Raw genomic sequence first — 12,021 nt, forward strand, 5'->3', positions numbered from 1 at the left:
TGATTAGGGTAGTACATTTCAGGAAAAAAAAGCAGGTTTAAGAAGGAAAGGTATAATATGTGGATTTCAAGGTCCTTATGACACTCCCCAGTATAGATGTCAAACAGGCAATTGAGAACTTGGATGTAGATACTGAGAGAGGATAAAGGCTGAAGATGAACACTTTAAATGACTACACTCACAGTAGTCTTTCCTTTGTTTTCCCTTTGTAAAAGCTTTGTGTGATTCGGTTGTTCTGAGTACTTTGTAAAGATGTGATAAAGCCTTTCCTCGAATGTGGTCTTGGACCAGCAATGTCTACATCATGTAGAAGCTTGTTAGAAATGCAGTCTCAGGTTTCACTCCAAACCTACTGAATTAGAATCTGTATTTTAACACGATCCTCAGATGATTCCTGTTCATTCATATTAAAGTTTGAGAAGCATACTCTAGGCCTTAAGACTGGAGTTTTTCTGTGATGTCATTTCTGCCTGCCGTGCCCTAGCCCCTACCCCCGCCATCCCCAGTGCTTGGGTGCTTTTCTATGGTGTGATCATCAAGTACTTCCTGCTTGGACTTTCCTTTTGTGCATTGGTTCAAAGAAATCAGAATACAGCTACTGCTCTGCTGTCCTCCATATGACAAACGTGTTTCTTTGAGATCCTCTCGGAACTTTCTGTACTTATAAAAATGGGAACATTGACAGTGATAAAATGAAGTCAGGAAAGGACAACTAGTGTATCCTTGGGGCTGGTAGTGACTTTGATGCTTTCTATAGAACAATAGTTCTGTGGCATGTTGAGTTTTGGTGTCTCTACTCAACCCCAAGAAAATAGCCATTTAGGTGGTAGGGGGACTGTGTCTTTTTCTCCTTGCAGCAGCAGGCTCAGCAGCATCAGGAAACAATCACAGAGATGATGACACCGCTTCTGTGACAAGCCTTAATTCTTCTGCCACTGGCCGTTGTCTCAAGATTTATCGCACATTTCGAGATGAGGAGGGGAAAGAATATGTTCGCTGTGAGACGGTCCGAAAGCCAGCTGTCATTGATGCCTATGTGCGCATACGGACCACAAAAGACGAGGAATTTATGTGAGTTTGACTCCCCACTTGCCAGTGTGATAAAGAGAATGATAATGATGGGGAAGGGGGTGAGGACGGATACTTGAATTTTAGTAACAAGATTCTGCACAGTTGTCCCTGGAAATCTGTGTTAATTGAGAACCATCTTGCCTTTAGAACTTTGGGTTTGAACAGAGCCAGATCACAGGGAGAATCCCCAGTTTGCTGTAAAATAAAGGCATGTTTTAAGTTCTCTTTGGGTCCTTTGTGTTTTTGTTGGTTGGTTGGCAAAAATCTTAGGGACTCCTCAGGGCTCCTCATTCTGAGAGGTACCCCTCTGCACATGGAAGACTGATGAGCAGGGTAAGTAGGAGTACCATGTAGCCCCTTTTGTTTCAATATTACTTTAGTTCTGAGATGTTTGTTATCAGGACAGTCTTCTTAAGTTTGCTTATGGATCCGTGAATTTTTTTCCCCTTTATATAGTCGAAAATTTGCCCTTTTTGATGAACAACATCGAGAAGAGATGCGAAAAGAACGGCGGAGGATTCAAGAGCAACTGAGGCGACTTAAGCGAAACCAAGAAAAGGAGAAGCTAAAGGGTCCTCCTGAGAAGAAGCCCAAAAAAATGAAGGAGCGTCCTGACCTAAAAGTAGGTATAGTGTAATATGATCATAACTAACAAAGCAGAGAAAGAAAGCATACCTTTTCCCTTAGCTTTTAGCATCCTCCCTTACTGGGAATGAAGGCAGTACTATGGAAAGCTAGTTTGAACTGATGTGGCCGGGGTGTTACAAACGCTAGTACAACTGGAACTGACAATACCAGGTTTAATGTGGTGTCATTGGGTATCATTTTATGCTTCATCCATTGAAAATATTTTCTGTGAGTGGAGACAGGTGTGGTGGATGTTTTTGACATGTATATTTATGTACGTATGTAGACACATCTTGTTTTTAAATTGCATGTATTAAAAGCATTGACTGAGAAAACATACAATACAGGTTGCTTTGCATAGTTTAGGTATCACTGTACAGCATAATGTGCAGCACAAAATGAGGCAACTGTGGTACAGTAGAAAGAGCCGTGGACTTGGAAACAGAAGATCTGGGTTCAGGTTCTTGTTCTGCCATTTAGTAACTGTGACCATAACCTCTCCAACCTGTTTTTTCTTCTTTAAGATGATACCTATATCGCAGTGGTATTGTATTAAGGAATGTAATACATGGGAAGCACTTTATACCTGGTAAAATTCTCAACAAATGTGAGCTGTTAACATGTACTGAGCTCATTAAGTATTTTAATGTTTCTTGTATGTGATATTATATGATACAGTATTGATCCCATTTCACAGATGACAGTGAGGGCAATTGCACAACTAAGATGGAGACTTATTTTGTTGTTGTTTTGGCTTTTTTGTGTGTGGAGTGGTTTTTTGTTGTTGTTGTTTTTGTTTTTTTTACTGCACTGCACTCACTGCCTGTGTGATCTTAGTTCCCTGACCAGGGATTGAACCCAGGTCCTCTGCAGTGAGAACACAGAGTCCTAACCACTGACTGCTAGGGAATTTCAAGAGACTTAGTATTATTAAGCCTTTTCCTTGAGACAGGGAATATACTCATTCTGGCTACCTGTGCTGCTGAATGCACCCTTGGGCTTCCAGTAGTTTTTCTTCTGCATTTTTAATGTTTTCATAGTTTTAAGTTGGGTTAGAAATCCTCTGCCTTTTCTTCCTCACTTAATTTTTAAAGTAATGTTCAGTCTCTGGATTTCATTTTGTTTTTAATGTGTCATTTCCATACATGTACTTTTGTTCAGTGGCTTCTGGTTGAAAGGTGTGTAACGAGTCTATGAGAATAAAAGTTCTGGGCCTGCCTTTGTTTCTCTTCTGCCTTCTGTGTATTTGTTACAGCTAACATGAAGAAGCCTGCTTATCTCTGACATGTTGATACTTTTCCTTTTACAGCTGAAATGTGGGGCTTGTGGTGCCATTGGGCACATGAGAACAAACAAATTCTGCCCTCTTTATTATCAAACAAATGCTCCCCCTTCCAACCCTGTTGCCATGACAGAGGAGCAGGAGGAGGAGTTGGAAAAGACAGTCATTCATAATGATAATGAGGAACTTATCAAGGTTGAAGGGACCAAGATTGTCCTAGGGAAACAGCTAATTGAGAGGTAAGAGCGGTGGGAGAGATCTGTTGGAGGTTGGCGATACTGGTGGGGGCCAGGGGTGGATGTGATGTGTTCTCTGAAGTGGAACTGAAGACATAGGAACTTTAATGGACTTTCCTCGGTAATTATTGCCAGTAATGGAAATTACAGTCTTGTAAAGCACTCATTAGGCTCCACCACCTACTTGCCCTTGGGCATGCTACTCAACTTTTCTGAGTCTTAATTTCCTTATTTACAAAATAAAATCACCCTTTCAAGGGAAACTGTTGATGTATGGCAAAACCAATACAATATTGTAAAGTACTTAACCTCCAATTAAAATAAATAAATTTATATTAAAAAATTAAGTTAAATTAAAAATAAATAAATAAATTTATATATTTTTTAAAAAGATAAAATGAAGGAGACTATATAAAGCAAGTAGTACAGTACCTGGTATATACTAGATGTTCTTCCTGTTCTAATTCCAGGCGCTTGTAATATTTGTAAGGTCCCGGATCTCAGATGTTCTGATAATGGACCAGCCAAAAAGATTGAGGAGACAGACTATGCTTATACTTACCTAGCCGTTGTCCTCAGAGAATTTGATAATCAAGTAGAAAAGTTTTTATTTTTTTTAATTCATTTTTTACAATGTTGTATTGGTTTCTGCTGTACAATGAGAAAAGTTTTTAAATTAAAAAAAAATCCAACTTTTTAGTTTGAAAATTGCAAACCTACAGAAAAGCTGAAGGAATAATATGTTTTTTCTCTAAATTCACCAAACGTTAACATTTTTCACATTTGTTTCATCTTTATATATCTAAAACATTTTCTTTTTTGCTGAAACATTTGAAAGTTATCGTGACATTTCTCTCAAATTCTTTAGCACACATATCCAAAGAATAAGGACATAACAAACATGATACTTGGAGAAGGAAATGACAACCCATTCCAATATTCTTGCCTGGAAAATCCCATAGATAGTAGAGCCTGGCAGGCTGTAGTCCATGGGGTCACGAAGAGTCGGACATGACTGAAGTGACCTAGCATGCACAAACATGATACTATTACTACACCTAAGAAATTTAACATTAATTTAGTAGTATCTAATATTCAGTCCTTATTCAAATTTCCCTAGTTGTCTCAATATTCTTTATTGCCTACACCCTACTTCCATTCAGGATCCAATTCCAGTTCAAACATTAAGTATTTAGAATCTCTCTTAATGTAGAACTGTCTTCCCCACCTTGTTTTTCATGACATTGAATTTTTTGAAGAGTCCAGGTCAATGGTCTCATAAAATATTCCACATTCTACATATGTCTGTTTTTGTATTGATTATATTTATCTTTGGCAAGATTGCAGCAGAAGTAATATTATGCATTTACTGCACCACATGAGAAAGCATATAATGTCAGGTTTCCTCAGTATTTTGATCATCTTATTAAAGTGGTAATACTCAGATTCCTCTGTAATAAAGATAGTTTTTTCCCACTGTAATTAATTTGTGGGTGAATATCTTGTTCTCTTACAATATTTCTCTCAATAGTTTTAACATCCATTGATGATCATTACCTAACTCAGTTATTACATAGGGGGTTACTTAATTGTTTTTCTAATTCTATCATTCTTTATACTAACTAACATTCTGTAAAGCAGGACTTCTCCCTCTTTTTTTGAATATTACTATGGATTCTGAAATTCTTCCTTTTGTAAACTATAATATATTATCTGTTAACATCATTATTAATTTGAATGCCCAGATTGTCCCAGATTTGATCCCTTCAAGCCAGAACCTGTGTCCTTTTGAAATGAACCTATAAGTTTTGCAAACTTCTTTGCTTTCTGGCACTAGATGTCAGGCTTTCCTTGAAATTTCTCTGTCCCAGACCCAGAATCAGCCCTTTCTCAGGGAGTCCTGGTTCCTTTTATTGGGGAATAGTATTTTGGAACCAATATCTAGGTGTTAGGTGTGCTCATTGCCACTGAGATGTCGCTGCTTCTAGGTTCTTAGTAGGTAGAACTAGGAAATACACAAATATTGTAAGTCACAACCTCATTCAATACTTCCAATACAAATTATATCTATAGATTCTTTGTCTTTTTGTGTTTTTTAGCTATAGTTTGCATTTTATTTTTAGCTCACACTTTTTAGGTTCTTGATTTAATTAAACGTATCACCTCTATTTGTACATCATTAAGTTTTATTCTTTTTCTGCTGATATTTATATCCTCTTTGGTTCCCAGCATCAGTGTATTTATACATTTGCCCATGCTGTGATATGTGCAAGATAGTTTGAGAATTTGGAGAAGGAAATGGCAACCTACTTCAGTATTCTTGCTTAGAAAATCCCATGCACAGAGGAGCCTGGCGGGCTACGGTTCATGGGGTCGCAAAGAGTCAGACACAACTGAGCAACTGAGCACACATACTACCACCAACAACAGACATGTAAAGTAGATTCAAGATATTTTCTGTAATTTGTTGTCCTTGGATTATATGCCACTGACGTTGTACAATCAGGGTATTACATTCAAAATATATTTATTTTTTGAGTATGTAATTTTTAATTTAATATGTAGTTATATTCATTTATTCTGTTTAGATTTGAGAGTTTTTTTCCTATCCTTGTTAATTTATCAACATCTATAGTAGTCACATTTTGCAGCACATTAAAAAAGAAAATAATAATATCTTGATATCTTATGATTAATGGGAAGTAGGTAGTTGGGCTTTTAACGATTGTGGGAAACTCAAACTAGCTTTTTCTCTTTGGCCACTCCATGTGGTATCCGGAATCCTAGTTCCCCAACCAAAGATTGAACCCATGCCTCCTGCAGTGAAAGCATGGAGTCCTAACCACTGGACCATTAAGGAAGTCCCTAGTTTTTCTTTTCAAACAAGCTTTAATTTCTTCCTTGTTTCTATTCTGAATAAGTTAAATTTCCTAGTCCTTTTATCCTGAGATAGAATGTTCAAGATAGAAAGATTCTTGAAATTCCTTTAGCCTAGTTCCTTTATCTTCCAAGTAGGAAACTGAGGTGAACTTGTGGCTTGCCTAGTTCTTTATTAATTTGGAGATACTATGAGGTCTTGCTTGATCTGAGCCTTAGGATGTGGATGTCTGGCATTTAGTTTGGCTTTTTACTCCCCAGGCTCATGCTCAGGTACTTTGGGCTTTTTCTTTGTGGTTGATTTTTTTCTGGGGGCTAGAAATAGGGACTGCATGCTATGAAAATGTTATGATTATTACAGTGCAGATGAGGTTCGCAGAAAATCTTTGGTTCTCAAGTTCCCTAAGCAGCAACTTCCTCCCAAGAAGAAACGGCGAGTTGGAACTACTGTTCACTGTGACTATTTGAATGTGAGTATCTGCATTGCTGCTTTCTGACCAGATGGCATTCTCATTAATTCCCCCAGTCCTCTAAGCCGTGGCCCTGATACAGCCTTAGATTCTCCCTGTGGCGTTGCCCTGAGAATTACGTGTACTGCTCATTACAAGGTTTCCAAATTTTTTTTTTTTAATTTAAAGAAGCATTCTGATATTTTGTTTCTCCTTAGAGACCTCATAAGTCCATTCACCGGCGCCGGACAGACCCCATGGTGACATTGTCATCCATTTTGGAGTCTATCATCAATGACATGAGAGATCTTCCGAATGTGAGTTCACTGCATTCAGGTCTACAGTATGGATGGCAAGGCCCTTTGTTCTGTCTGATTTCAGATAGAGGGCAGTATAGTCCTAAGAACCTCAAACTCCTTATTCTTCGGGATATAGTTTTTATTTATTTTTTAACAGTTAGTAGAGGAAACAGTCAGACCTGCTCCATCTAGAGAGATTCCTTTGAGAGTTGATGGCCAGGTAGAGACAGGTAAGATGTGAGAGAGTCTTGAGGAATTGGTTATGGCAAATGTTCTTTGCTCATGGATGGTGCTCGCTCTTGTTTGCACAGACATACCCTTTCCACACTCCAGTCAATGCAAAGGTCGTAAAGGACTACTACAAGATCATCACCCGGCCAATGGACTTACAAACACTCCGTGAAAATGTGCGTAAACGCCTCTACCCATCTCGGGAAGAGTTCAGGGAGCATTTGGAGCTAATTGTGAAAAATAGTGCAACCTACAATGGTAAGAATCACCTGTCTTTGACTGCAAAGGTCACCTTTCAGATCCTTACCTAATTCCTTACTAGTCCTAAATTCAGACTAGATTGGACAGATGGAAAGGACCTACAATGTATTAGTGAATTCGAGGGTTATGAAAATCAGGTAACGTATGTTTTTAATCATTTAATAGATATTGCTGCTTTTTATTCCCACTTTTTAATGTATCCTCTGGAGAATTTTAAGTATCTGTTGAAATGAAACAATTGCATGGGGTGTATGGGAGGATGAAGTAAGCCTAGGTAAACAGAAGAGGCGTTCGCACAGAGTATGTGCTTGTGACTGTATTTGTCTTTGATTTGATCTACAAATATGTTATAGAGGCTGTTATATGTCCCCTTTGCTCAAAAACTGAAAAGACAAGGAGGAAGAAATCTGTTTTCTGAGTATTAAAGGGTTTAAGATATAGTACATACAGCTTCTGCAGGTAAAGGATAAAATTTTCTGATTTCCAGTTGTATCCTTGAGCACAGATTCGTCTATAAATATAGAGATTAAGGGTACAGATTAACCATGGCACTTAATAATTGAATTACCTTAGATGACTTATTTAGCATCTTATAACCGGTTCTGTTTTCTCACCTGTACACATGGGACAATAGTTGTACCTAGATTTTAATACCTTTCACAAGCAGGCCTGACCCATTTATCTAGTCTCATTTCCAGTGACTGGCTCCCATACCTACTATAGATATGATTCCTGCCACACTCAGCATTGTATTTCACTAAATATCCTATCCCATGTCTTCATTCCTTTGCACAGTCTTTGCCCCTTGTAAGGAATGCCCTTTATTCTCTTTCCATTCATATTTCCAGACCAGCTCATATCCTCGCTTCATGAAGATGTATCACATTGCCCACAGTACCCATTTTTCAATCATCTGTGCCCCTTAGCACAATTAAGTCAACTTTTATAGCTCTTTTGTATTACATATAATTGATTATATATTTGATTTTCCTACCACTTTGTGACCTCCTAGAGAGACTATTCATCTTTCTATTCCAAGGGCCTAGCAGAGTACCTGACACATACAAAGAAAGAATAAATTTGTTAGCTCCAACTATCATTCAAGTTGGCAAGCATAAATGCATAAAAAAAAAATCCTCTTGGAAGGGGAATGGCAAGGTAAGAGCTGACATTGAAAATGCAGAGCTTGAGGTACCTGTGGGTCATTTAGGGGCAATGTTAGTAAAAATTTGGAAATGATTTTCTCCTTACATCCCCCTTCAGCTCAATCTTCTTTCTTCCTTATACCCAAATGATGGTAATAGTAATAGTACCACCACCAGTGGTATTACTATCCTTCCAGTTATATGACCTAGAAATATTACTCATCGTTGATTCACTCTCCTTCTCCTGCACTCATAGATCACTAAGTTCCATAAATTGTACCTTCTAAATTTTGCTAGAACAAATTCCCTTCCTTTTGGTCTCCATTGCTACTATCTTAGTTGAAGCCCTTGTCATCTCTTCTTTGACCTCTTGCAATTGCTTCCAGACTTTCTCTCTGCTGCTTGCCTTAATTCTTCATACTGTTGACGGTATTTTTTTCTGATATACAAGTTTGAAAAATTACTCTCTAGCTTAAAATCTTCGGTACCTTTGTATCTCCTATGAGACCATTGTAATACGTCCCATCCAGCCTTTCCAAGTTCCGTTTCCGGTTTTTCTTCCTCACACATACCTGTATTCCAGTTGTACAGAACTACTTGTGATTCCTGTTGTGAAATGTGTTACTTCATGTTTCCATGAATTTGCTTACTTAAATGTTTTTGCACACTTTTTCCTCCCTCTGGAATGTTTTTCTACAATACTATCTACCTGGTGGACTTCTCTTCATTAGTGACACTGCTCAAGTGTCAGTCACAACAAGCCTTTCCTGTTCCTTCCTGGTACTCAGATTTAATTGTTTTGAAACTATTGCAAACCCTCCACAGTTCATAGTAATCAGTATATTCCTCTATTTGCACTTATACTCACTTTTTAAAAACTTTTATTATGGAAATTGTTAGGCATATACAGAAGTAGAGAGAAAGTAAATAAACTTCAGTACACCTATTCACCCAGTTCAGCACTTACCAGCATATGGCCAGTCTTGTTCATTATTTATATTTCCAGATATCATATCATTTCACTCATAGATACTTCAAGCACTTATACCTTGTCATATAGCAACTTATTTTCATGTCATTTTCTTTGACTAAACCAAGAATTCTCTAAGGTAGGACTTGTGTCTTATTTTCCCTTTAATCTCATCATTGAACATATCACAGTTACATGGCAAAACCAATACAATATTATAAAGTAATTAGCCTCCAATTAAAATAAATTTAAATTAAAAAAATAAAGCAAGTTACATTGTAAAAAATTGCTGAGTGAACAAATAAATGCCAGCTAATTAATTAATAAGTAGTTGAGAATAGAGCTGAGGTTTAGGCTCTGGGGAGCACTTACTTTGAAAGAATTAACAGGAAGATAAATAAAGGATACTGCAAGGAAATAGTCAGAATTACTGTTTAGAAGAAAATGTTTTAACTATCCCTATGATGAGCTTAAACTAGGGTAGCCATAAGCAGGGAATGTAGGTGATAGTTGGAGGATTTTGTGAAACTCTTGTTAGGGACTTCAGGGAAACTAAAGTAGTAGTCTGAGCTAGGATGGAGATTGTTTTCTGCCAAAGGCTTTGGATTAGCCATATGCTGGGCGGACATCACAGACCATGAGTTCTGCAAACGAAAATTGCAGTCACAAATTTTGAATGCTAAAGATGATCTCCTTAGTCATCCTTAAATAAATTGTCATTTCCCTAGTCATAGTATTATTTTCAAGGTATTAAAGCCAGCAGTATCAAAGGTTGTACTGCTGTGTGTGGATATACACAACTAAGGGAGAGAATTAAAATTAGTTTATTCATCCATATTATGCATCTGGTATGTGTTAGGCACTGAAAAATGGAGGTAAGACTGATACATCTCTCTGACTCAGCAGCTAGGTTGGTGCAAGTCTGGAGAGGTGTTGGTACTCTTGCTTCCCATGTCCGTGGTCTCATCTCTTCCTGTTTGTTTCTCTGTAATCTAGGGCCAAAGCACTCACTGACCCAGATCTCTCAATCAATGCTGGATCTCTGTGATGAAAAACTTAAAGAGGTAAGACATTTAAAATGAGAGAAAGGCAGTAGAATTTGAAGCTGACAGGTACCAGAATTGAGGAAGTAGGAAATGTAACAGAAGATTAGAGAAATGAGGGAGAAGCAGGTCTTTCATACATTAGAGTTTGGAGGGAACCTTAGAAATCATATAGTCTAGTTCCCTCCCTTTTGTTGATGGAAAAACTGAGGTCCATAGGAGAAACTAACTTGTCTTGGGCATCGTGGCTGTTAAATAGTAGAGCTAGGATTAAAATCTAAAATCCACATAACACTTTAGAAAGGGCTAAGGAAATTGACTTCCTGGAAAGCCAGCTGAAGCTAAGAGACTGTTTTGGCAGGGATAAATTTTAATTTTTAGAAGATGATCTGTATTTTATCTTCTTAACAACAACAAAATATGGCAGCTGTGCAGGCCTAAAAAATATAAATGTGATGATGTTAATATTGAAGTAGAAATTTCGTAAAAGAAGATTGCCAAATGGCCAATAAACATGAAAAGATTATAAGTTTGGTTGATCACTGGAAATAAAAATTCAAACCAGTTAAACCAGTTAATACTTCATACCCACTTAGAAAGGCTAAAAAAGAAAAAAAACTTAAACAAAAGACATGGTCTTCCCTGGTAGTCCAGTGGTTAAGAATCCAACTGTCAATGCAGGGGACACCGGTTTGATTCCTAGTGGGGGAAGATTCCACATGCCACAGGGCAACTAAGCCTGTGTACCACAGCTGCTGAGCCCAAGCTCTAGAGCCCGTGCTCTACAACAGGAGAAGCCCATGATAATTTTTAAGAAGATTTGAGTTTTAGTGGGTTAAGACATGGAGCAATTGATACAGACTTTTTTGTAGTATAGTCAGTCTAAAATGAATTTATTGGGTTAGATTCCCTTGTATAAATAATAAAATTTATTGGGTTAGATTCCCTTGTAGAAAAGTTACTAATCAACAATAATGTGTTCAGTGTTTTCAGTGATAATTTTACAGCAAAAAGAGTGTGATATTAAAACTTAATTTGGTGAAGATGTTTCTGTTGTGGGAACTAAGCTGTTGTTACCCAAGGGTGTATATTTTTGATGATCTACAAGAATAGAAGATAGAATACCTATAAGAATGGTTGACACATCTCTTTTGATCCTTTTACTGGAGTATTATTTCTTAGCTGAATTTTTGTCTGGAACAGATGAGTTTACAATTCAAAGTTAGACTTTTTGGGACAAGAGAAATATTAATTGGCCTTAATACTCTATGATGATTATACCTCAGGGAAGCCTTTATGTTTCCTTTGCTTTGTTTCATGTCAGAAAGAAGATAAATTGGCTCGTTTAGAGAAAGCAATCAACCCCTTGCTGGATGATGATGACCAAGTGGCATTTTCTTTTATTCTGGACAACATTGTCACCCAGAAAATGATGGCAGTTCCAGATGTAAGTGGTCTGTATGTTGAATATTGTGAAGATAGTACAAAGGAAAGGAAAGGACAAAAGAGTGTCTGTATGTGTGTGTATCA

The 12,021-nt window shown here is 37.4% G+C and overlaps 1 protein-coding gene across 30 annotated transcripts in view; it reads left to right on the top strand.

The window, feature by feature from the left end:
• TAF1 (TATA-box binding protein associated factor 1) overlaps positions 1–12,021 on the top strand; it is a 70,140-nt gene that overhangs the window by 24,261 nt on the left and 33,858 nt on the right. For 15 of the 30 annotated variants that reach the window (XM_012106888.5, XM_012106891.5, XM_060408171.1 and 12 more), the window contains exons 23-30: positions 858–1,071; positions 1,528–1,693; positions 3,008–3,219; positions 6,455–6,563; positions 6,761–6,859; positions 7,153–7,330; positions 10,445–10,512; positions 11,816–11,938. In XM_012106888.5, coding sequence (XP_011962278.1) covers positions 858–1,071; positions 1,528–1,693; positions 3,008–3,219; positions 6,455–6,563; positions 6,761–6,859; positions 7,153–7,330; positions 10,445–10,512; positions 11,816–11,938 — 1,169 coding nt within the window. The remainder of the gene's footprint in view (positions 1–857; positions 1,072–1,527; positions 1,694–3,007; positions 3,220–6,454; positions 6,564–6,760; positions 6,860–7,152; positions 7,331–10,444; positions 10,513–11,815; positions 11,939–12,021) is intronic. The other 15 variants (XM_060408170.1, XM_060408173.1, XM_060408172.1 and 12 more) reach the window with 1 other exon arrangement.

This window comes from Ovis aries, chromosome X (genome assembly GCF_016772045.2).
Source record: "Ovis aries strain OAR_USU_Benz2616 breed Rambouillet chromosome X, ARS-UI_Ramb_v3.0, whole genome shotgun sequence".
Taxonomy (NCBI): domain Eukaryota; kingdom Metazoa; phylum Chordata; class Mammalia; order Artiodactyla; family Bovidae; genus Ovis; species Ovis aries.